This window comes from Microtus oregoni, unplaced genomic scaffold, assembly GCF_018167655.1.
Source record: "Microtus oregoni isolate MIOR12 unplaced genomic scaffold, Mior012 000000F_ref0000247, whole genome shotgun sequence".
Lineage (NCBI taxonomy): Eukaryota > Metazoa > Chordata > Mammalia > Rodentia > Cricetidae > Microtus > Microtus oregoni.
The window spans coordinates 22,112,317-22,136,585 of NW_024543059.1; the positions used below are offsets into that span (position 1 = coordinate 22,112,317).

Below are 24,269 nucleotides of genomic sequence, written 5' to 3' on the forward strand. Positions count from 1 at the left end.
TGTGACCTTAAAATCTTCTAGCCTGCTCTCCAATTTTTGACACATAAAAATTCAGAAGCAACAATATTAAACAGGGCTGTCAGGAAAGTGATGTTATGAAATAAGGCAATAGTCTCACTTTGCAGAACATGACCTGCTAATTCTGCCTATATTCTTTTTATTCTGTTATAGTCTCTAAGAGTTCATTGTGTATGCATCTGTGCCCACATCTATACCTTTTGGGAACTGTTTCTAAATTTAATCCCTTTTAACATTATATTTTTACTTCTTTGAGGATTTCATACATTTATTTTGATCCTCACCCTAACTCCTCTGAGAACTACTCCCCCCCATCTCAACTTTGTGTACTTAAAAAGAAAAACTGAGTTCAGTTGGTGCACCATGTACTCTGAAGTCTGTCTCCATGGACTGGAGTGTACCCAACCTACCAGGGACCAGAGGCCACACCCTTTCAGAAAACTCAGCTTTCTTCCCCAGAAGCCATTGATTGATTATCTTCAGCTAGGGCCTTTGTGAGGTCATCCGTGCAGCAATCCTGCCATATCTAGAAGACACTGTTCGTTCCAGTCTCCCTAAACTGTGACTCTTACAGTCTGCCTTGACACCTCTTCTGCAGTGGTCCCTGAGCTTTGCGGTAAAGGTCTGTGATAGAGATGATCCATTTGTGACTTAATAACCCACTGGCCCCTGTTCTCTGCACTTTGACAAGTTGTTAGTTTCTGCACTAACCAATGTCACCCAAACTAATAAGTGTCTCTGATGGTATCTGAGAGCTATGCTAATTTATGGCTGAAGTCTGAATCTAGAATGGGCAGTTTGAAACTCATCCGCTTACTAGAATAGCAATAGGCTATCCCTAGAGCCTATGATCTCTCCAATAATGTGCTCTTGTTTAGATCTGTATTCCTAAACAAGTGTTTCTTCCTGCGGAAAGGGTCTTAAAACAAGTCAGAATATAGCTGGTTGTTCCTCCAATGTTTGTGCCGCTATTGTATGATAAGCATATCTTGTTAGCCCAGTCATTTATGTAGCTCATAGGGTTAACAGCTTGATACACGTGTTGATTGGTGGCCATAGTACCCAAACAGCCTGCATAGTGCCTTCCAATATTATGAAATCCAGCCATCATGGATAACACTTCCTGGTCAATACCACATTTACTTCTCCATGTCCCATTCCATGTCCCTGTCCCATGAAGTTGTATCTTTGCAATAGACTTTTCCCATTAAGTTCTGGTTAGCAGCCAGGAGCAGTGACAACACACTGTATCATTTTACTATCTGTAGACATTCCCTCACCAACAGCTTGGGAGAAGTATCCCACACCTGGCAAAAGGCTTTATATTTTTTGGTGACCTATGGTTTCTAAGAAGAACATTATCCCCTGTATAAGGAAACTTCACTTTTATTTCTTTCTATCTATGAATGTATATATTTATGTATGTATGTATATATGTATGTATGTATATTATCATCTATCTATCTATCAATCTATCTATCTATTCTCTACTTATCTACCATCTATCTATTATCTCTTCATCCATCTATCTACCATCTATATATCTGTCTATCTATATAGCAATCATCTAGAGTGTTTCAAACAGTAGGTATCATTTTTCAGTTATCCTCAGTTTTAGTTATCCTCTCCTCAGCCGGATTCTTTCCCCTCCCTGATCATTCCTCTCCTTCCTCCTGACTATGCTCTCTTTCCCCTTAATATCTCTTGTGTTCTAATAGCCACTCTTCCCTAAGATCTCCCCAACACCCTCAACCAGAGGTCCCTTTCCAGTTCCCCGATACTCCAGGTTAAACACGCAAATCTAAAGAGCTGACAGGAAGATTCATGTGAGCACATGTAACATCTTTGACCTTCTATGTCCAGCTATGTCACTTAGTGTATTTCCCAGTTCCATTTATTCACCTGCACATTTCATAACTCCACTTATCTTTACGGCTGAATTAATTCCATTGTGTATAGGCAGCACATTTTCATTATCTATTCACCAGTTAAGCAACATCTAGGTTATTTTCATGGGTCATCTACTGTGAATAGTAGACCAGCTATGAGCATGGCTGAGTATGTGTCTCTGTAACAAGAAATACAACCCTTTGCATAAATGCCAGTAATAGTATGGCTTGGGCATATAGTTGATCGGTTTCTAGGTATTTTCAGAACTGCTGCACTGGTTTCCACGGTGGCTGCACCCATTTGCACTTTCACCCTTTTTGAGCAATCCCTAAATTTATCTCACTCTGTCAGTGAATCAACAACGTGAAATTCCCATCCTCTGATCCAAGAGTCATGGACCCTCGTTTGTTTTCCCGACAGGTGTTTTTGGTCACTGTCTGGAATTTTGAACTCTACATGATCCCTCTGGCATTGTTGCTGATCTTTCTGTACAACTTCCTCAGACCCATGAAAGGGAAGGCCAGCAGCACACAGGACAGCCAGGTAAGCAAAGATTCCCGGAGTTCTTCCAACTCCATGCTGAGGACTAAGATAGCAGCAAGACCTGTCCCATGACTAAGTCAAGCTCCAATCTACTGTTTGAGGCATGAAGAATGAGATACAAGTACAGTTTCCAGAACAGGTATTTTATCTCATATGTTCTGGAATCTTCCTTTTTCTGGGGACTCATAGTCCCACATCTCAGCTGATGTTCTCAATATGAGAGGAGCTCTCTGGATCTCTGTTGTCATTTTCTCCCTAGAAATCTGTACATCTATCTAGTTTTTCATAGAGATCCTGGGAATTACATTCTAAACACTAGAAGAAAAATCTATGGTGGTTCCTTGGGCCTCTCCAGCATACTGTAGCACTCTCTGGACAGCTGGGTTAGGCCATTGGTCCTTTTGAAGTTTATTCAGGGATTACCAACTTCCAGGGTACTCAGCAAGTGGGTGGGAATAACTCCCATCATCTACTCCCAAATGCTGTGATTTCTTCCATTGGCCCTCAAAGTCCCTTTATGTGGAAGGACACATGGTCACTTCTGAAGGAAATTCCTTGGTGCCTAATGCTTCTCTGTCCTCCCAGCACTTATCAACCTCCCAGCCCAGAGGGTATTTTTCATCTGTTCTAAGTGAACAGGTACATGTCTTTAGTAACTAGCTTTAGAAATAAATATTGATATTTCTGATCTAAGAAACAGCTTTTAAAATCAAAAGCTCTAAAATTTCATTGCCCAGTAAATTTCTTTCTAGAACCAACATCTAGACATGATTTTTTCATGATTCAAATGCAAACCATTGCCACATGGTTTTATATTCTCATTTTAAAGCTAATATTTGAAAGAATAGATATTGAAAGGCTTTCCTGGTTTCATTTAGCATGGAGGAAAGGTAGAAATACACATAAATCCATTTTTTGTTAGTTGGTTCTTTTATTTTACCACTACTAGATAATCAAAAAAAGTACAAGAGAACTTTGTTTACCCCTGCTAATCTGTCCCCACTGCATTCCAATGTATCTATTGGTTTTTATGAGGGATGAATAAGTTAACCCCTACACAGAGAGTGTCAGACAGACCAATGGCTGATGGTCATGAGGATGAACAGATGTAAGGAAGCACTAGCCTGAGGGAGGTTACATTGGTGACTGCTCAGAAATTTGGAGGTATAGAGTAGAGCTCTTTGGTCACCCCCAAACAACTTCTTGTATCAGTCATAATGCAGAAGATTGCTTTAAGTTGCTGGAATGGAACTAAATAGGAAGTCTGACCTTCGTGTGGTTATGTAGAAAGAAGTCTTCATGTTGAAAAATATTGCTTTGAAAAAATGGTTTTCTAATGCTGAATGTTCTTCCCCTGCTCCTGCGCCCTTCTGGTTGTAGCACCTTTTACAGTAATTTTCTCATATCTTCTCTTCTCTCCTCTTCTCTCCTCTCCTCTCCTCTCCTCTCCTCTCCTCTCCTCTCCTCTCCTCTCCTCTCCTCTCCTCCCTTCCCCTCTCCTCTCCTCTCCTTTCCTCTCCTCTCCTCTCCTCTCCTCCCTTCCCCTCTCTTCCCCTCCCTTCTCCTCCTCTCCTCTCTCCTCTCCTCCCCTCCTCTTCTCTTTATTTGTTAGGATTAGGTCTCACTGTATAGCCCTGAACACTGTATATGGACAACCTAGTCAGCCCAGCCTTAAACTCAAAAGATCCCTCTGCCTCCGTCTCCCGAAGGCTGGGAGTAAAGCATGTGCTATCATATGTGACTGTTTACTTTTACACCCTGCAATTATATGATATAAAATGTTCCTATTAAATAGACGGCACTTCTAATGGTGCTGAACGAACCCCGTAGCAACACAGGTGCCATCCAGCACCTCCTCTAGTCATGCAACTGTTAGTCAGTATGGGAGCCTGCGGTTTTCTTCTCTTTCTCTGTTCCTGTAGCCTTCTTCATGATGACACTATTCAGACTAGTGCATTTTCTATTGCCGAATGTTTCGGTAATGGCAGCAAAGAGAAGGGAGTGATCCTTACAATGATGAGTTTAGTAGTCCGCCTTAACATAGTGCTTAAGGTGTTTGCCAGACAAGAACAAATCTGTTTGCAGAAAGGATAAATTGGCTGTGTAGCTTTGAAGCTGGGCACTGTCAAAGGGCGCTTGCGCAGTAGGTTTATTTCTACCTAGTAGCTCCAGGTAGACTCTGCATATTGTTTATAACCTTGCCACAGTGTCTCTGAACTTCAGAAGTGTGAATGTTACAAGAGGATCTAATGAGTTTTAAAACATATCGATGTTCCAGCTCTGTAAGAAAAGTTAAAAGCGTGCGTCTCATTTGCATTGGGTGATCCCAGTGGATGTTTCCTTAATTAACTAACGAGCTATGGGGTTTCTTTTCAGGAGAGCACGGACGTAGAGGAGGAAGAGGAGGAGGAGAAGGTGAGTGCTGTGCCAATGGCAGACCCTTAGAAGCAAGCCATGGTGGCCACGATGTGTCTCCAGGTTGTGTCTGTTTTGACTTTTGACATTATGTAATGTTATAGAAACACTATGGTATGGAAAGAAATCAACCTTTTGCTTACTTAAAATAGAATGACTACAATATCTATTTGTCCTCTAATATACATTGTGGTAGTGACAACTACCTATCATATCTCAGAATGATTATTTTTTTAAATAATATGTGTTTGTTGTTTTGATGGATCGTGTGGTATTGAGTCTTTTCCAAGATTTTTTAAAAAAGGAAATAGAACGAGGTAAAAACATAAGCAAATAAGTGAATTTTTCTAAGAGTCAGGATGCAAGCCAAGCTGGTTCCTTCTCTCTGCTGATGAAAGGGAGCCCGAAAAGTCAAGAGCAAATCAAGGGAAATGGTTGCTCCTTTAGGTTCACGTCTGCACTATGGGGTGGTCGCCCACTTCTGAGCCTGTCACTTCCCCAGCTGTTGCTGGCAGCGTTCTCTGCTATATGTCTGTGTACAGCTGTCCTTTCGCTTCTCCAGGGAGAATCTCTCAAATCTGCTGCTTTTGTTGTCATTACACTTTCAGACAAACCTTCTGGAGCAAAATGGGGGGGAAAAGGGAAGTACCAACTGAGAGGCTTTGAGCTTAATGGACTTCCAGTTCCGTAAAACCTGGGCATGTGCGGGGCCTTGGCAGTGGCTTGGAGGAGGCTGGTGGGGGACAAAAGGGCAGAAAAAAGAACCCAAAGAGCAAGTGTATGATATAAATGCCTGCCAAACAGACATTATTTCAAAGACTGGCTCTGTGACACCAGATCCTTACAGTTAATTGAGGGGACCAGATGGTTTTGCCCATTTGAAGCAAATGAGTATATTACAGATTGAATCTTATCTATTGTCTGAAGGTGAGCATTATTAGAGACATGAATGAATAAAGCACAATATATTTTAAAAAAATAAATCTCCTTTTTTCCAGAATAGAGATGATAGCAATATAAACTTCTTTAATAATTATCGATTAGTTGATTCGAATGGCTTTTGAATGATCAAACCATTGAATAATAGGTGAAGACCAATCTCAGATCATGGAGGGATGCTTTGCCAATGATAATTACAGGTGGTTATTTGAAACTTATCTGAAGCCACTTGCAAGGCTGGCCCCTTGTACTTCTGATGACCAGCTGTAAATTGGGGTTCCCATAACCTACCCCTGAGATTTAATAAGTTTCTAGAACTGCTCACAAAACATGGGGAAATACTTCGCTTTACTGACTTATTATGCATTAGTCAACTTGGGAGCAACCAAATAGAAGAGACACATGGGGACAAGCCTGGGGCAGAGCAGAGCATCTATGCTCACCCTAGGCCCAGGAATTCTATATGTTAGCCTACCCAGAAGCCTCCTGACACTGCTTTGTGTTTCTATTATCATGTGCATGAGGTGTCTCTATCAACATGAGATTGATTAAGTTAGTGACCTCCGGTGATAGAGGAGACTGTCTTCTTCTGGAGGGTCAGGAGCTTGGGAGGAGGCTCCTGCAAATTCCGGCCATGGTTCCTCATCAGATGCCTGGTTCCCGTGGCAGGAAGCTCCCCTTGTCTTTTGAGGACACCACACTTAAATTCAGTGTGTCCAAGAGGAGCTTGTTTTTCACAGCAAAGTGGACTCCTTCCACTTTTTGAGGTCCTGTTCTTTAGTTCCTTTTTAGTTCCTGTTTCAGGAACCAAAGACAAAACCAAATACAACGGAACATGTTCCTGTTGCTCCTATTGCTTAGCAAAGCAGGGGAGCTTCAAGAGCTCTGGCCAACAGCCAGGACCCATGATAAAATATGTATTTCTTATTATATCTCAATATCGCACTAGGCAAAAATTAAATCTTTTGAAAGCCAAAGCTTAAATGTGAAGCAGATTTTGGTTCATCCAAATCTGTTTAAATGTGCCACCTTTGAAAGAGGACTACATTTCCCCCCTAGGGACAGTAGTAACGGAGTATCTTTAACATACCACCTAAAGACAACCTTCCAACAGGAGGAAATGGACCTAAGTGTACTTCCAGTGCTTGTGAGGCTGAGGCAGGAGGATTGCTAAGAACAGCCTGAGGTACAGAGTGGAGGATGCTGTGTCAAGCAATCATCAACAAAACACATAAAACACAGGATGAAAATTATTGTATGAACTCTTCCACCTGGCAGATATTAAAAAAGGCTTTTCACTTGTGATAAGGCATCATGGAAAAACCAAGGCACACTTTTGCCACAGTCAGACCTGTGACGCCAGTAGGTTTACGGTGCTCAGGAGAGAACATGGGAGACAGATTACCTGCAGGAGCAGGAGTGATCCCAAAGCAGCTGCACCATTGAAAGGTCTCACCCAAGCATAAATGAGAACTTCCCCAAAGCTGCGTAGATGGAGTCCCCCTACAACTCCCCTTCTACAGTCTATGCACTCTGAGATCTCCAGAGACCACGAGGCTGTGTGAAAATAGAGCATAATCACATACAACTGACTGGGAGGGGGTGGCAGGGAGTGGTTAGACCCTCGAGTGAGGGTCTGGTGACCTCTCCAGTACTTCCTTCTGTAAGTGAATGCTAGCAGCCAATAGGCCTGACCACAGGGCTCTTCTGCAAGTAGCAGCAGCTACACTGATAAAGAGAATGGCTCGTATGCCTTCTTCAACAGTCTTTCAGGCAACACAGTCCAATCTAGAGTCTAACCCAGAATGTGATCCCTTCCTAGAGATGCCTGGGGTTCGGGAGATGGAGCAATAGGTGCTGTTTCAAATCTTTCTAGGCAAGGATGACTACAGAAAGCATCTAAAAGTGGCATCCACAGAGATGGGTCAGGACCTAGTGAGGACCAACTCACAATGGTTTTATCAACCTGTCGTGTGTGGGAAGAGTTGGCAGTGGGGCTGTCCTCACTCCAGGGTATATTCAGTTCTGAGATTTCTAATAAGGTATCGTGGTATGTTATTTTCCTAGCTTGGTCATAACCATGGTATTTTGTTTCCATAGTTTTATGCTTTTATATAACTTTGTAAAACAAAAACCTAAAATGAAAACCAAAAATAGCTATCTATGGCCTTTCTGATAAACACACCTTTCTGTTGCTAGGGAGTCTGGCATATTTTTAGTCTCTGCCCATATCATGTCAAACTTGCTTCTTGCCTTTAGTGTTTCTATGGCTGCAATAAAACATCATGACCAACAGCAACTTGGGGAGGAGAGGGTTTATTTCATTTCTTTCCTTTACAGTAAACTCTGTCACTGAGAAAAATCAGTGCCGGAACTCCAGCAGAGTGGGAACCCGGAGGCAGGAACCGATAGAGAGGTCATGGTGAAATGCTGCGTTCTAGCTTGTTCCGCAAGCCTATTTCAGCTGCTCTCTCATAGAACCTAAGCCCACCAACCCAGGGCTGGAGCCCCACTCAGTGAGATGGACCCCCCCCATATCCATTACCAACCAACAGCATGTCCTATGGACTGACCCACTGGCCCATCTGCTGGGGCCATTTTCTCAATTGAAGTCCCCCTTTCCCAAATGACTACTACATGTGTCCGGTTCACATGAAACTAGCCAGCACACTTCTATCGGGGATTTGTAACTAGATTTGTTCAGCTTCAAGTTCAACGTTATGAGGGCACATTCCACATGTGTCCCCGTGCATCATTTCTTCTCTGCGGACCATCATGTGCTTGTTTGGGACCTGACCAGGCAGTGACATTGTCACTCCCCACCAGGGGATGGTTGAGTGGTCCTCTTCACAGAGTCCCATGGCTTCTGATGCATGTTAGACATGACAGAACATGCTTCTGGGATGTGTCTCATACCCAATCCAAGAGGAATCACAAACTAATTATAACACACAACCATTCCCTGAACAAGCAGAAGGGAGGGAAGCTATTCTTTACCCTACCCATCTATCCTGAGAGTAGCACACCTTTATCTACAGTTCCTTTTCCCAGAAAACACCATCACAGGTGACAGACGAAGATAGGCTGCCTGAACCCCTTGGCCCTGCTTCTTCAGGGGATGAATGTACTCCCATCTTCTGCCTCTCTCTGACTTACAGACCAAGACATGCATGGTCTGGGGTCTGTCAAACTTTTATTGTCCGGAATAGAGGTGGTCAGAAAAACGACATCACTGTAGCCTCTGGCTCCTTATATTTGTTAGCAGCACAGTGCAGTCATCTGTGTTAGAAACCAGATTGGCGGCCACAATTCTGCCTTCTTTTCTCTTGTGATAGCACATAGATTTTGCAGGTAACTAGATTTGGGGCTTTTTAAGAAATGAAGCACACAGGCTAAACGTTGAAGAAAGACAAATCCTTCTTTCTTATCCCAGATGGTCCATGTAAGAAATTGCTTATTGCAAGTCTAGTTTTCTAGGGACTCGAGAACAAATAGATAATGACATAGTTCAGCCAACAACAATCAGTTAGCATTTTCTATTTTTATTAGATTTGCTATGTGGAATCCCTCATGTGAACCTTATTTGTACGGATGAACTACAATGAAAATTGCATTAATTTTGTACACAGTAAAGGTCAGTAATTGAAGCACGAACCAAGAAATGACTGTATAAAATGCTGTCGTCTCCCATACTTATGAAAGGTCATGTAAGACAATAATATCTTGTTTTCATGGCTGAAGGTATAAATACTTTCCAGAGAGTTTCTTTCCTGTGTCAGGCCAACAGTCACATAGACTAATCCAGCATTTACCATTAGCATCAGGAAGAAGAAAGCATAATAGAATGTAATAAAAATTAAAAAACAAAAGACCTTGCTTCTTGCTCTCAGAAGAAAGCCTCCTCTGATGGTCATGGTGTAGGCTAGTTTTTGTATAGTTAGACTGTCAGGGGACTTGACTGACTTCTTCTTTCAGGGTCACTGATGACGTCACAGATGCTGATCAGTGTTTGTGAGAAAAAAAATCCATCTGTTTATATCAGCTATGGATAAAAAAATAAAAGGTAATGGATATGTTTCTTTAAGCAAGAAATGCCTAAGTATTCATTGAGGGATGTTCTATATTGAAAAAGGAAGAAAGAGCATTACTTATCCCATTCCTGTTGAGGAACTTGGCATGCTAAGTCGTGAGAGGTGCCCCAGTGGTAAAAAGCATTTGGTGCTCTTGACGGGGTCATGGGTTTAGTTTCCAGCACCCACATCAGGTGGCACACGTGTACGTTCAGTTCCAGGTGACCTACAACCCTCTTATAGTCTCTGTGGCTACCTACATGCGTGTGAGATGCACACATACACTCAGGCATATACACAAACACATTAGAAAATAAATCCCTGAAAACCTAGAATGCTGCCAGTAGGTGGTGGCACACACCTTTAATCCCAGCACTCGGGAGGCAGAGGTTAGCGGATCTCTGTGAGTTCGAGGCCAGCCTGGTCTACAGGAGCTAGTTCCAGGACTGGCTTCAAAGCTACAGAGAAACCCTGTCTTGAAAATCAAAACCCAAACCAAAACAAACAAAAAACATAGAATGCCACCCTGTCTTAAGCTGTCGCTGTCACTGTCAGCATTTAAGATGCCTTTCTATCTTCCAAACAGATCTGCACACTTGGTATGTATTTGGGAGTTTCCTCCCAAGTTAGCCTGCAGAAGACTTTGGTGCGGTGCCCAATGCCACTGAAATTAATTCCTAATGAAGTGAATCCTTTGTTCCCTTAACCTAAGAATACTGTTGGCCATGGAGAGTCTGACTGTCTTACAGTCTATCAGAAGGAGGGGTTTTGTTTATTTTCTTTTGTTATCTTCTTAAGAAAATAAATAGCAACAGCAGCTCACACGTACTTATCTCTCTCTCTCTCTTTCTCTCTCTCTCTCATACACACACACACACACACACCATGTAGGTCAATCGCTGTTTTTGTTAATTATAGGAGACACAGTGCCAGTTGTTAATGACAGAGTATGATGTTTTAAGGAAAGAAAAATTCCAATAAGCTTCTTTGAACAGTTAGCTTTAGGCGTGCAATCGTGTGTACACATGTGTGCACATAGTTTCAGAACAAGTACAACCTATGTGGAGGATGCTCTGTGGAGAACCTGATTATGGAAATTTCCTGGGCAGTAATGCAAATGGCCAGTCTGATCTAAGCTCTGATAACTGGATTTAATGTGCTCTTTATTGATGTGGTGATTTTACCGCTAGGGTTTCTACAACTCTGTCTTCCTTTAAGCTTTTAGTAGGAGAATGGGTTACAATTCTTAAGGACCAGTGTATGTATGTTTGAAATCACAAGAGGGCAAATTCCTGAGTTCTCATGCTGCCTTGACAAATTGTCTCATATTTATTTCCTTTTTTGAAAACCCAATCTTTATTCTGCAAAGGGTTGCAACTTCATTTGCTTCTGAAGTCATCCAAAAATAATCTTCACCTGGTCCTGGGATCATTATCTGGGTATCACGCTTGTTATGACACTGAGCACTGTGGTTGGTACTTGAAGATATTTTAAAACACCCACTGTAAATGTTGTTCTTGGTATGTGCTTTCAAACAACATGAAGCAAGACACACCAGGCTGTAAATTTCACAAGTCTTCTATGCTGCTATTAAGTAATATTGCTATTTAAAAGCCTAGAGTCCAGAGTTCTGCCTTTTCTGTAGTCGGTGCTACATCAAGTTGTTTACTTTCCCACTGTCTAAAATCATTCCATGAAGCTATGATAGAACAAACTGGACATTGTATCCTGGTTATCCACTGGCCATTTGTTCTTTCCTGACCTCACACTAGTAAACTATGCATTCTGGTACCCTTTTATTTCCATCCTATCTCTGCCTTTCCTGCCTCCACTCCCTAAAAACACTTTCTCTGTTTCTTAATTGCGGTTTTGTTTATTGTTCTTAATCATTTTGAGGCTGGCTGTGTTGCCTTGAATTTGAAACTAACCATCAAAGCTTGGAGGGATCAACGTTTCTTACTCATTTTGGGGGTGGGGATAGTAATGGTTGCCCTTGTCTTTCCCAATGAAGCCCGTTGTTTCATCCTGTAACACAACTATCCACCAAGTTTACAAGATGCATCTAAGATACTTTATAAGATAACTCCCAGCACTCGGGAGGCAGAGGCAGAGGCAGGCAGATCTCTGTAAGTTCGAGACCAGCCTGGTCTACAAGAGCTAGTTCCAGGACAGGCTCCAAAACCACAGAGAAACCCTGTCTCGAAAAACCAAAAAAAAAAAAAAAAAAAAAAAAACTGACAGTTCACAAAACAATTGATAGAAAATAGCATCACCGCATTTTTTCCTACTAGAAAAGTAAATAATGCATCATGAAATGACTGTAACAGCATTAACATAAAACAAGATGGTACAACATTTAAATATTCAGACTCATGGAAATATTAGTAACGTTATAGTGTTCAGGCATTATGTTCCTCTGTGACCTTTAACTCATTTAGCACTCAGAATACTTACTCCACTGACAATCAATGTCCCCAGGCATCAATTAACAAACCTCGTTTAAGAGAAATGAATGCATCTGAGATTTCTTGGTCAAATTCACAGTGTTATTCAAACCCAGACACTCTGGTCAAAATCTTATTTGTAAACTATGCTACACTGTTTAGAAATGGGCATAAGCAGCCTTCCTTCCTTCCTTCCTCCCTCCCTCCCTTCCTTCCTTCCTTCCTTCCTTCCTTCCTTCCTTTTCATTCATTCTTTCATTCCACACCAAAGCAACAGCAGCAGCATTTGCTGATTTTTTTTCCCCTGTGAACAGAAAGGTCATGGTCCCACAGGTGCTCCCACGGAAACCAGAGTTTGACAAGAGTCACCTTTGCACAAAGTTTGGGCGCAGCTGAGGCAATTGGGAGGAAATGTTGAGGGAATCAGGCTTGCTAATAGGAGCTGATGTTTGGGTGGAGATTTCATGTATAAGAATTACCTTTAGCTTTTTAAATCGCTGTGTATGTGTATTATATACTTAACTGTTGTGGGTGTGTGCATATGTGAGTGTGGAGTTCGGAGGTCATCATCAGCTGTCTTTTCTATCCACTCTCATCTTTTCTTTTCTTTTTTTTATTAAATTTATTTATTTATTAAAGATTTCTGTCTCTTCCCTGCCACCGCCTCCCATTTCCCTCCCCCTCCCCCAATTAAGCCCCCCCCAGCCCGAAAAGCAATCAGGGTTCCCTGTCCTGTGGGAAGTCCAAGGCACCCCCACCTCCATCCAGTTCTAATAAGTTGAGCATCCAAACTGCCTATGCTCCCACAAAGCCAGTGCATGCAGTAGGATCAGAAACCCATTGCCATTGTTCTTGAGTTCTCAGTAGTCCTCATTGTCCGCTATGTTCAGAGAGTCCGGTTTTATCCCAGGCTTTTCCAGACCCAGGCCAGCTGGCCTTGGTGAGTTCCCAGTAGAACATCCCCATTGTCTCAGTGTGTGGGTGCACCCCTTGTGGTCCTGAGTTCCTTGCTCGTGCTCTCTCTCCTTCTGCTCCTGATTTGGACCTTGAGATTTATGTCCAGTGCTCCAATGTGGGTCTCTTTTATTTTCTGAGACAAGATTTCTTACTGTACCTGAAGCTCATCAGTTCAGCTAGGTGTGCCAACCAATGAGCTTCAGGGATCTCTCTGCCATCTCACCTTGCTAAATCCTTTCCAATGAGTGCTGTCATAGCTGGCCTTTTAGGATTGTTTCAGGGGCCCAATCCAACATTCTCATACTAGGATGACAAGTACCTATTGACTGAGCCTTAGTCCCGGCTCTACTTTTTACTGTTCTTAATCAGATGAACATCTTGCCCAGTAATCCCCTCCCTCTCCTAACTAGGAGGAAGTTAAGGGATCTATGAAGCAAAGCCAGAAACCACCATTGACTGTGCATCCTATCTGGCAGCAGCTCCGGAAGCCACAGGTCCTCTTTGCTTTTTGGCAACATTTATTCATCAGCTAGCCCAGAGACGTTGTCATGGAACCATTAGTCCACCCAGCCTTTGAGACCCAAAAGTGAAGGACCACTGCCTCCCTCTGAGCTGTGTGTTTCCAGTATCTTTCTCAGGATGTTGGGGATTGTGCTCTTTCCTTTTCCCATCCTTTCTCTTTACAACCGACCAGACTCCTGTTTCAGGTGAAAGCACATCTCCATAAACACCAAGGTAGAGCATTTTCTCAAGATCAGATGGTTAAAGTGGAATAAAACAGGAAAATATCAGTATTGATTCAAACTCGAACAGCTTTGTGTTCATTTCTCAAAGATGAAAATGTACTCGAGACAAAGTACTTTCCAGAAAGAGCATATATTGCCTTCTCTTCCTATTAAAATATAATCTTTGGGGCTGGGGAGATTGGTGTAGGAGGTCCTTCTGTTCATGTGTTGCTTTTATTGGTTAATGAATAAAGAAACTGCTTTGGCCTAGTTGATAGGGTAGAACTTAGGTAGTCAGGGAAGACAGTACTAAATTCTGGAAGGAAGAAAGCAGAGTCAAGGAGAGACACACCATGGAGCCACCAGAATCAGACATGCCAAATCTTTCCTGGTAAACCACTGCCACGTGGCGATACATAGATTAATAGAAATGGGCTAAATCAAGGTGTAAGGATTAGCCAATAAGATGTTAGAACGAATAGGCCAAGCAGTAATTTAATAAACAGTTTCTGTGTGGTTATTTTGGGGCTAAGCTAGCTGGGCAGCCAGGATGAACAAGCGGCCCTCTCCCTTGCAACAGGAGATGGCTCAGTGGTTAAGAGCACCACTTTCTCTTTCAGAGGACTCAGTGGGATCAATCCCTGCATCCACTTGACAGTTTGCAATGCCTGTATGTAACTCCGGAACAGGAGATTCTGATGTGGTGCACAGACATAGATGTGGGTAAAACATCCTACATATAAAATAAGAATAGATAAATCTAATACTACCTTTGTGCATGCATGCTTATGAGGATGACTCTGATGTATCGCCACAAGACACTTATAAACATCAGAGAACAATCTTGGGTGTTGGCCCTTGCCTTCTACTCAGTTTGAAACAGGATCATTTTGGTTTCCACAGTTGTGTGCTCCAAGTGAGCTTGCCCATGGGCTTCTAGCCGCCTTCCCCACTCAATTTAATAACATACACCATGATATTGTGTCTACCTGTGCACATGAACATGCCTCACGGGGCTAAATCCTAAACTCAGTCCCTCGTTTGTGAAGCTAGGGTTCCCAGGGAACAATTTTTTATCTCATGTAGCAGAAATACTGCTTCCTGATCCTCGTTAGCACAGATGTTAAGATTTTTTTCCATACTAAATGCTACTCAATCAATTTCTAATGATGATCATTCAAATTTTGAAATTACAGGCTTCTAATAGTCAATGAATTAAAACAGACAATGCCTTCCTCTTGTCTAAAGTTCCAGTTTAATGTCTTTCATCTGGGTGCCTGACATTAGCTGGGAGGATTTGGGGATAAAATTTTTGCCTTGATCCTTTAGGGATAGTAAGCATTCTTTGATAAGTACTACTCAATTTTTAAGCATGTCAAAAGTATTTTTTTTTCTGACAAGGTTAATTTTCAGGGATAGCTCCCTGGTTTTGCTTAGATAATTAATAGAGACATGAAGGATATTTGTAAATCAGAACAAGCAGGAAAGATTTAAAGTAACATACTGACTATATAATGAATTCTCCGTTGTAAATTCATTCCGTTGGTGTTAATTCTCTCCCAGAGGCTCCAAGCCCTTCATTGCACCTACAGAGCTGTGTTCACTGGAGACACAGGGTAGGCAGCAAGGCCTTAAGGAAGGGAAACTCACATGATGCACTCCTGGTATTTTGCTTGCTTTAAAAGACTGAGTGGCTATGTTATGCCATGGGTACGTTATTGATTTTTAATTCAACTCTCTTCAAAACTCAGCCAAAGACTCAAACATTCTGGTGCCTATAAACAAAGGCACAATTAAAAGATGCTGATTTTGCACCAGCTTTACAGGATAAGCACCTTTAAGAGCTGGAGCTCGTCGTGGTTTTGACTCGCTGTCAGCGTCGTCACTCATTCTGACAGTGCATTACACAAATCAGCAACTGGTGTGCTGGAGCCATGGGTAGGCATGGCTGTGGTCACTGATTACTCAAGTATGAGGAGTTCAAATCCCCAGCCCCCATATGACAACAGAAGGGTACCTCCGCCCTCTAATAATGCCCCCTCCACAAGGGGATAGAAACGGTATCACAAGAACAAGCTGGCCACCTAAACTAGCCATACATCAAGTCTTGGGCTCAATTGAGAAAGCCTGCCTAATGCATAAGATAGAGAATGATAAAGTTAATGACATCAGCCTCCTGGCCTCTGCTTTCATTTGCCCTCCCCACATACCCACATGTGGGAACATGCACACAAACATGCATGTTCCACATGCACACATATGACAAAAAAGAAACCTTGTAAAATTGGATTCTGGATTTGAAGTCTTCCTTTTTTTTTTTTTTTTTGCCTACTCTTATTGATGACAGGTGCTCGCACATCAAGGAGACCCTCAGTCATGAGGATTTCACTTAGGTCTCCATCCTTTTACAGGTTTATAATCAGAGAGAAGACCTGCTGTGGCTATGCGGTCAGTTGCAATCATCTTGTTCATTTGTGCAGGCACGCCGGCGGTCATCACTCTTTTTCTGCACACAGTTCTCTGTATGAGTCGGCAGCCTCTGTGGCGAGAGGACTAGAGGCGCGCAGCCTCTGTCTGTCTTTCTGAATGAATCCTTCTTCCTCTTCGCGGGCCGCGTGGTGTCGGCGGCAGATGCAATGTTGCTGCTGCTAAACTGTTATCACCACATTCCCTGGTTCAATCTGAGATGTGTAAATAAAGCCAGCGGGATGCACATCCAGCTGCTAGACTATCTCTCCAAGCATCGGGGCGACATGAACAGACTTGCTCCAGAACAGCCTTTCTTAAGAAACCTAAATCCACCCCAGTATTCTCGAAGCTAGACAAAAGGCTGTTCATCTTTTGTCTTTTTTGCCTATAGAAGGGAAGGGCTTCCTGTTCATTTCTGTCCTGGGCAATTTACATATGTGATAAAGTTTCTTTCCAGGTTGGATTTTGTCAACATTATGCAAACGAGGCTTATCTGGGGAAAGGAGATCTTGAGACGATAAGCCCACAAGATTGGTGTGTAGACAAGGTTGTGGGGCACTTTCTGATGAATGGTTGTTGTGGGAGGATTCAGCCCACTGTAGATGGTGCGTGCCATGCTTGGGTTTTAGACCTCAGATGTATAAGAAAGCAGGTGGTCTAAGCTATAAGCAGTGTCCTTCCATGGCGTCTGCTTCCGTTCCGGCCTTGAATTCCTGCCCTGGGTTTCCAATGTGATGGACTATAACCTATAAGACATATGCCCTTTCTTCTTCAAGCTGCTTTCGGTCATTGTGTTTTGTCACAGCCGTAGAAAAGCAGCTAAGACTTCTGACCCCCGCCTCCCACTGCAGTCATGGCCACGCTGATGTGAGTTTCAGTTTTCAGAACCACAACCAAGACTCCGTGGTAAATGTCATCGTGTTCACCGCTGTAGTGAATCTGACTCCTTGGGGTTCGGGTTCTGGTCCTTAGTGGCTGGAGTAGAAGCAAGGCTAATGAGCTGTAACTATGTCAGGCACCAGACCAAAGGAGAGGATTAGTGCTGGTCTTGCCTAAGAAAGCATTTGCCCCTGAAAGGGATTGTTACAAAGTCAAGCACCCTGCATGCTTGGCCCCCCCTTTTTAAAATTAATTAATTTATTTATTAAAGATTTCTGCCTCCTCCCTGCCACCACCTCCCATTTCCCTCCCCCTCCCCGAGTCAAGTCCCCCTCCCTCATCAGCCCAAAGAGCAGTGAGGGTTCCCTGCCCTGTGGGAAGTCCAAGGACCTCCCACCTCCTTCCAGGTCTAGTAAGGTGAGCATCCAAGCTGCCTACTCTCCCACAAAGCCAGTAGGTGCAGTAGGATCAAAACCCAGTGCCATTGTTCTTGACTTCTCAGCAGTCCTCATTGTCTGCTATGTTCAGCGAGTCCGGTTTTATCCCATGCTTATTCAGACTCAGTCCATCTGACCTTGGTGAGTTCCCGATAGATCATCCCCATTGTCTCAGTATGTGGGTGCACCCCTCGCGGTCCTGAGTTCCTTGCTCATGCTCTCTCTCCTTCTGCTCCTGATTTGGACCTTGGGATTTCGGTCTGGTGCTCCAATGTGGGTCTCTGTCTCTGTCTCCTTTCATTGCCTGATGAAGGTTAATATCCACGAGGATGACGATATGTTTTTCTTGGGGTTCACCCTCTTATTTAGTTTCTCAAGGATCACGAATTATAGGCTCAATGTCCTTTATTAATGGTTAGAAGCCAATTATGAGTGAGTACATCCCATGTTCCTCTTTTTGGGTCTGGCTTACCTCACTCAGGATAGTGTTTTCTATTTCCATCCATTTGCATGCAAAATTCAAGAAGTCATTGTTTTTTACTGCTGAGTAGTACTCTAATATGTATATATTCCACACTTTCTTCATCCTTTCTTCCATTGAAGGGCATCTAGGTTGTTTCCAGGTTCTGGCTATTACAAACAATGCTGCTATGAACATACCACTCTTGGGAATATACCCAAGAGATGCCCTATCATACAACAAAAGTATATGCTTGGCCCCTTTTGCAAATGTCCGTGTCCTTTTCTGTTTCTCTATAATGTTGTGATACTACCAGAGGAAGTTCACCAAAATGCTGGTGCCATGCTATTGGAATCTTCTAGCCATGGAACTGTGAGCCCAAGAGCCTGTTTGCTATACAAATCACTCAGCTCTTGCATTCTGTCTTCGCAATACAAGTGAGTTCATGTACGGCAAAGCTCATCCGTGGCAGGACCAGAGAAGCATCCACTTCTCCCCAACTCCATAGATGGTTATTCAGAGATACACCTTTGTTTTCCTAAAAATCCAAATAATACTAAAGGTTTTGTGTGCATTGTTACATAGGTAGATGTTACTTTTAAAACTGTAAAATTGATCTACCTTATTGGACATAATTTGCAGCAAAATGGTGACTACTATAAAGATGAGTGGGTTTCCAGACTGTAAAGGTCTATTGAATTCATATGTCTTAGGAGCATTATTTTATATTTATCTAAATATTCTTCTATGGATCTAAGTCATGGATTACCTATCAGCTTCTTAGATGAAAATGGAATGAAAATTTCTCCAAAAATATTTTTAAATGGCATCAAATCATATGCATTCTCATGAAAACCGCCCAAGAAAATCCCAGGGAAAATGCAAGAAAGGCAGACTTAGCAAGAGCATTCTCTCAGAATGATGTATTGTATGGCAAATAGAGGGAACAAAAATCCATAGGCGCAGAGAGAGCAACTGGCAGAAAGAACAAATATCAGATAAATGGATACTTTTAAAAAGGCCACTTGTTACAGTTGTGTAGCTTGGTCCTTTTGTGGGACTCCTAACAGTGGGAACACGGGTCGTTTCTGACTCTTTTACTGGCTTTTGGGACCCTGTTTATCCTGGGTTGTCTTGCCCAGCCTTAATACGTGGGGAGGTGCTTAGTCTTTTCAGCTTGATATGCTGTGTTTTGTTGATACTTATGGGACACCTGATCTTTCCAAAACAGAAATGGAGTAGTGTATTGAATGGGACCAGAAGGGGCTTTGCAGGGAGGGAACTGGGAATATAGGAGGGAGGGGAAACTGCAGCTGGAATGTAGGACGAATGAATGAATGAATGAATAAATAAATAAATGATTTTATTTTAAAAAGAAAGGCCACCTAAAACATATGACACTTCTTCTATGGAGTAACACATTCTTAGCAGTTGCCAGCCCTGGTTTAAGTCCACTGGCACCTGTTTGTGAACAAATTCCTTACTGTCTCCAGGAAGTAGGACTAGTGTTGGTAGCTGTGTGACATTGGCAGATTAGTGACTTCAAAGATAGCTTCAGACTTGCAGGAAATGAGCAGCTGTGTTCCCGGATAACTAAAGGGTGGAAGCATGGGATGATGTAAGCAGACAGGCAGCAGGCAGTGTAGACAGGCACCCTGAGGAGGCTTCTCTAATCCCATGGAATTTGAATTGGACTTTTCATTTTTGTGCATTTATGATGCCTAGAACTTTACTAGATGTCTGTGTGCTTGTCCATTTTCGAGGTCAGTGTCAATAGTACTTTGACATTATTGCGCACCCGAGGCCCTGCCCTTTCTCTGGATCCACCCATTTCTCCACCAAGAAAGCATCTTCGCCCTGAGGAGTCCCTGCTGCAATCTTGCGGATCCTGAGAATGCAGTCAGATAGAGTAAGCTGGTCTTATCTGCTGATATAATAAGTTCCACCAGGGAACAGCACAGTTGGTGGGGGTGGATGATGCTAATCACATATATAACTATGAAAATACAAATACCACCTTACTGTAGGGTAGAGGCTAGTATGCCTTGATCAACACAGAGGAACCTTTCAAAAGACCACCAGAGCCATTCATAGAACAGAAGTTATCCTTGACCCTAACTGTGAAGATGCATCCTTCACCTGGACATATCCTGTATCATATATGAACATCAAATGCCTTGTGCAGGGATTCTGCAGAGGGTATGGGAATTCATGAAGACATGCACCCCCATCTCAGAGAATGGGAAGAACTGATCCCTTTCTATACCAATATATTTCAGATGAAAACAATATATCATATGTTCCTGTTTTCCCAAAAAACTTCCATTTATTAATAGCCTCCATTGTAGAGCTAAACATTGTAATTAATATTTACATTAAAACAATCTGCAGCAAGCTGCTTACATATTTTAGATTTTTTTCAACAGTCATTATTAGTATCCTTTGAAATGCATGTTTGGGTAGTAAACTTCTCAAATAGTAGGTTAAACCTAGACGAAAAGCAGAAATTATCCATCCCTGACTCTTTCCAGGGGCTGGAACTAACTATTCCTCAAGGTAAGGCTGTGAATGATCACTGGGAGAACAAAATGCCAGCCCCTTTTTGTCTCAGGGACTGGTGGAAATCCACCCCATTCCTCTGCCTCATTGTCCATTGGTTATGCCAGCCTACCATGCCATGACTGTCACCAGGGCTATAAAAGACATAAAATCTCCAAACTGACAATTCATAATGGTTAGCAGGAGGACTAAGAAGTTATATATCAGCATATAAATATATGTTGAATATATTAAGAATTTAATTCATGCCATTGATAATATGTTGGAAAAATAGCTTAAATACAGGAATAGAAGATTTTATTTCATCTATTATGTTGAGTAATTCTGCACTTCAAAAAACTTGGATAATGCACTTTGGTATTTAAATAAGAATGATACAGAGGTATATAGTTAATAAATAGACAGGGTGTGATAATATATTCCTAAAGGCAGTTGTTGGTATGCTGGCTATATTTTAGATTGCTTGGTATTGTTATAACAAAATATCCAGGGCTATGATAAGTTCTTCATAGAAAGGCCTATGTTGTTCACAATCCTGGTAATAGGAAAGACTGATACCTTTGGTGGGTCTTTCTGGCTGTATTACACCATGGATGAGAGCTGATGGCCAAGTACTTGGTAACCATGCTTTAATTCAAATTATGATAAAAATATTTGAACATAAAATATATCTAGAAATGGGGGAAAATAGTGAACCCAGTAGTTGTTCAGAACAAATTCTATGAAATAGTCAGATAAGCAAATATCTCATGGGAGGCACTGCCTTTACAAATGCTTAAGAGACAACATTCATAGCGATGGGTATGAAATATACCCTGGGTGTATAAGTTTGATATTATGGTATAGAACTGAGACTATGTTCCATCTGTCATGCTTGTGAGTCTTCAGGGTACCTAAGCTCTTGCTAAGAAAGCCTCAATTTTATCGGCAGTGGTGTCAATTAATATGTTAAGTTAATGGTCGTGAAGTTCACCTCTGAAGATAGCTAAGAACATCTTTCTGGATCTTGGAAATGAGAAGATGAAACCTCTTAGAATGTGTATCCCGTGATGATAGAAGATGAAAGTAGAGCCACAGATAAAATGTATTTATTGAGTGTATTTGAGAGTTTGGACTGTTAATGACCATTCTTCATGTGTCATTTTGAAATACATAATCAACATGAAGACTTTTTTCCTTTTAATGTACACACACTATATACTTTTGCTTTGAAAATACACATTATGAAATAAAAATGAAATCATTTCATAATTTGGTTACTGTAATCAAAATGAAAATATAGGATTTTGATTACTCTGACTCATAAAACAATATGCAAAGTCTGATTCTTATTCATGGACAGCAAATACTCACAGCAAAACGTCAAATTCATTTGAAAACTGAAAGGGTGCTGTCACAATTGTTCATTAGTTTGGTGTGCTAATTAACACTTTCTTCCTAAACAGAACCTTACATTTTAGTTGTTTTGTAGTAAGGAAAAAAAAAACAAGCAATAAAAATGGGACATTTCTTAGGAAATTGAGTCACTCAGAAATTGGAGTCATTTTGTAAGAAACTGTTTTTTCCTAAAGTCAATGCTGCTGCAAGGGGAAGCTCCTTTGCCCTTTGGGTGAAGCTCTCCAGAGCCTTGAAACACTCCTTTGTAAACTTGGGTCTTCTGCAGCAGACAGAGATGGATTTTTGACTATTGTGCCTATTCTGAGGTCATTGTGGGTTGCTGAGTATGAATGAGGTTGCCGTAGCAGCAGGTCTGACTTTTAACACAAACTGCTTAAAGAATAAAAATAAGTGGAAAAAGAGCCAAAATTAAGGTAGAGAGGGAAACTGTCCCGCAAAGTTGCCATTGCAGGAAGAAGCAACAACCTTGATGTTTCCTTCTGCACAAAAGGGTGGGGTAGAGACTACTGTAACAAGTGAGTGGATTGTACATATCTGCGACCATCACATGGGGTGCTTGCTTCCTCATTCTGTTCATGACCTCATTTAAATGAGGCAGAAATGGAAGATGAAAATGAGTTTGCCTTCCTTCTTTTCTTTCTTTCTTTCTTTCTTTCTTTCTTTCTTTCTAGGATAGAGAATATCATAGGAGCATTACCCTACTGATCGCCTACGTGGTGGTTTATCATAGCCCTAACCCAAGTAACATTCTCAGTGAAAAAGTTTTCTAGAGACCCTTGCTGTATATAGCACCTGTAATAGGCCGTGTCGATGTGGAGAGACAGGGAAGTAGGGAAGAAGGGAAGAAATAGTGTACAAATATCAATGTAGGAATTTCCCTTCCTTGGGCATTTGAGTGATCATTAAATTGTATTTATAGTGTTACAGCTTCTGAGCATAGTAAAATATATTGAAGATCTTCTATATACAGGTTAGAGGTGACCGTCAGACAACAGAATTCCATTTTGCATAAAGAATTGAAAACTGAGGAAGATAAGCTTATGTAGTATTCCAACTTCATGAAGAAATCACAGTGCAGCTGTGAGAACAGGCCTATGCAGTCCTGCTGTCTTTAACAGGTCTCTAACACTGCTCTGTTTCTGACACAGTTGCCCAAGGACAACAGACATTTTCCCAAAGTCTGCAGTGTGTTAGAAACAAGGTTAAAATGTAAGAGTTTGCACAAGCAGTCATTGTACTCAGAAATGCATTGTGTGTCCCTCCAAAGGGTCCTCTCTTACTGCAGTGCATGTCTGCAGCACTGTCATAGAGGAGGGCTTTGGTGTACTTTAGATACCCAAAGGACAGAGGGGACACCAGCTGGCCATGCTAAAGTGGTTGTAGAATTCTCTGCAGGGACCTGAAGTATCTGGTGGCACAGACCCTCTCTTATCATCTCTGGATCCTAAGAGCTGGCTGGAGCTCACAGTGGGAGTGAGAGTAACTAAAAGAGGGAACTAACTGGCCTTTAGATCTTGGAACCAATAATCAGTTTTGGAAACTGTGGCTGGTCTCTATAAATAACTGTTTTGTTTTGGTTTTAAGTAGCTAATATACATGTTGCTTTTTGTGTTTCCTAGGAATCTGAGAAAAGGGGATTAATTGAGAGAATCTATATGGTACAAGATATTGTTTCCACTGTCCAGAACATCTTGGAGGAAGTCGCTTCCTTTGGAGAAAGGATTAAGAAGTAAGTTCTGCACATGCGCGGTGGTGTATAAACTAGATCTGGCACCCACAGGACAGTGGGGGAAGGAGGGCACGGGAGCCGGTAAGTGATGTGGAAAGTAATGACATCACACAAACTGGTGTGACTTTGTCTGCCTCGTCCTTTGGGCGTGGCAGCTTCTCAGAGGCAGGGTACTTCAGAACTGGGGTGAAGAAATGACTCAGTTTACACTGTTGTCTGAGCACAACTATTTTCCCCTGTTATTGAAAATAATCCTTTCTCGCATAATGTATCCTGATTGCAGTTTCCCCTTCCTCTGCTCCTCCCACTTTCCTCCCATCTCTACTCCCACCTGGAT

General features: G+C 42.0%; 1 protein-coding gene across 2 annotated transcripts in view; it reads left to right on the forward strand.

The window, feature by feature from the left end:
- Mctp2 (multiple C2 and transmembrane domain containing 2) overlaps positions 1-24,269 on the forward strand; it is a 221,977-nt gene that overhangs the window by 173,122 nt on the left and 24,586 nt on the right. For both annotated transcript variants that reach the window (XM_041638380.1, XM_041638456.1), the window contains 3 exons: positions 2,329-2,451; positions 4,828-4,866; positions 23,823-23,932. In XM_041638380.1, coding sequence (XP_041494314.1) covers positions 2,329-2,451; positions 4,828-4,866; positions 23,823-23,932 — 272 coding nt within the window. The remainder of the gene's footprint in view (positions 1-2,328; positions 2,452-4,827; positions 4,867-23,822; positions 23,933-24,269) is intronic.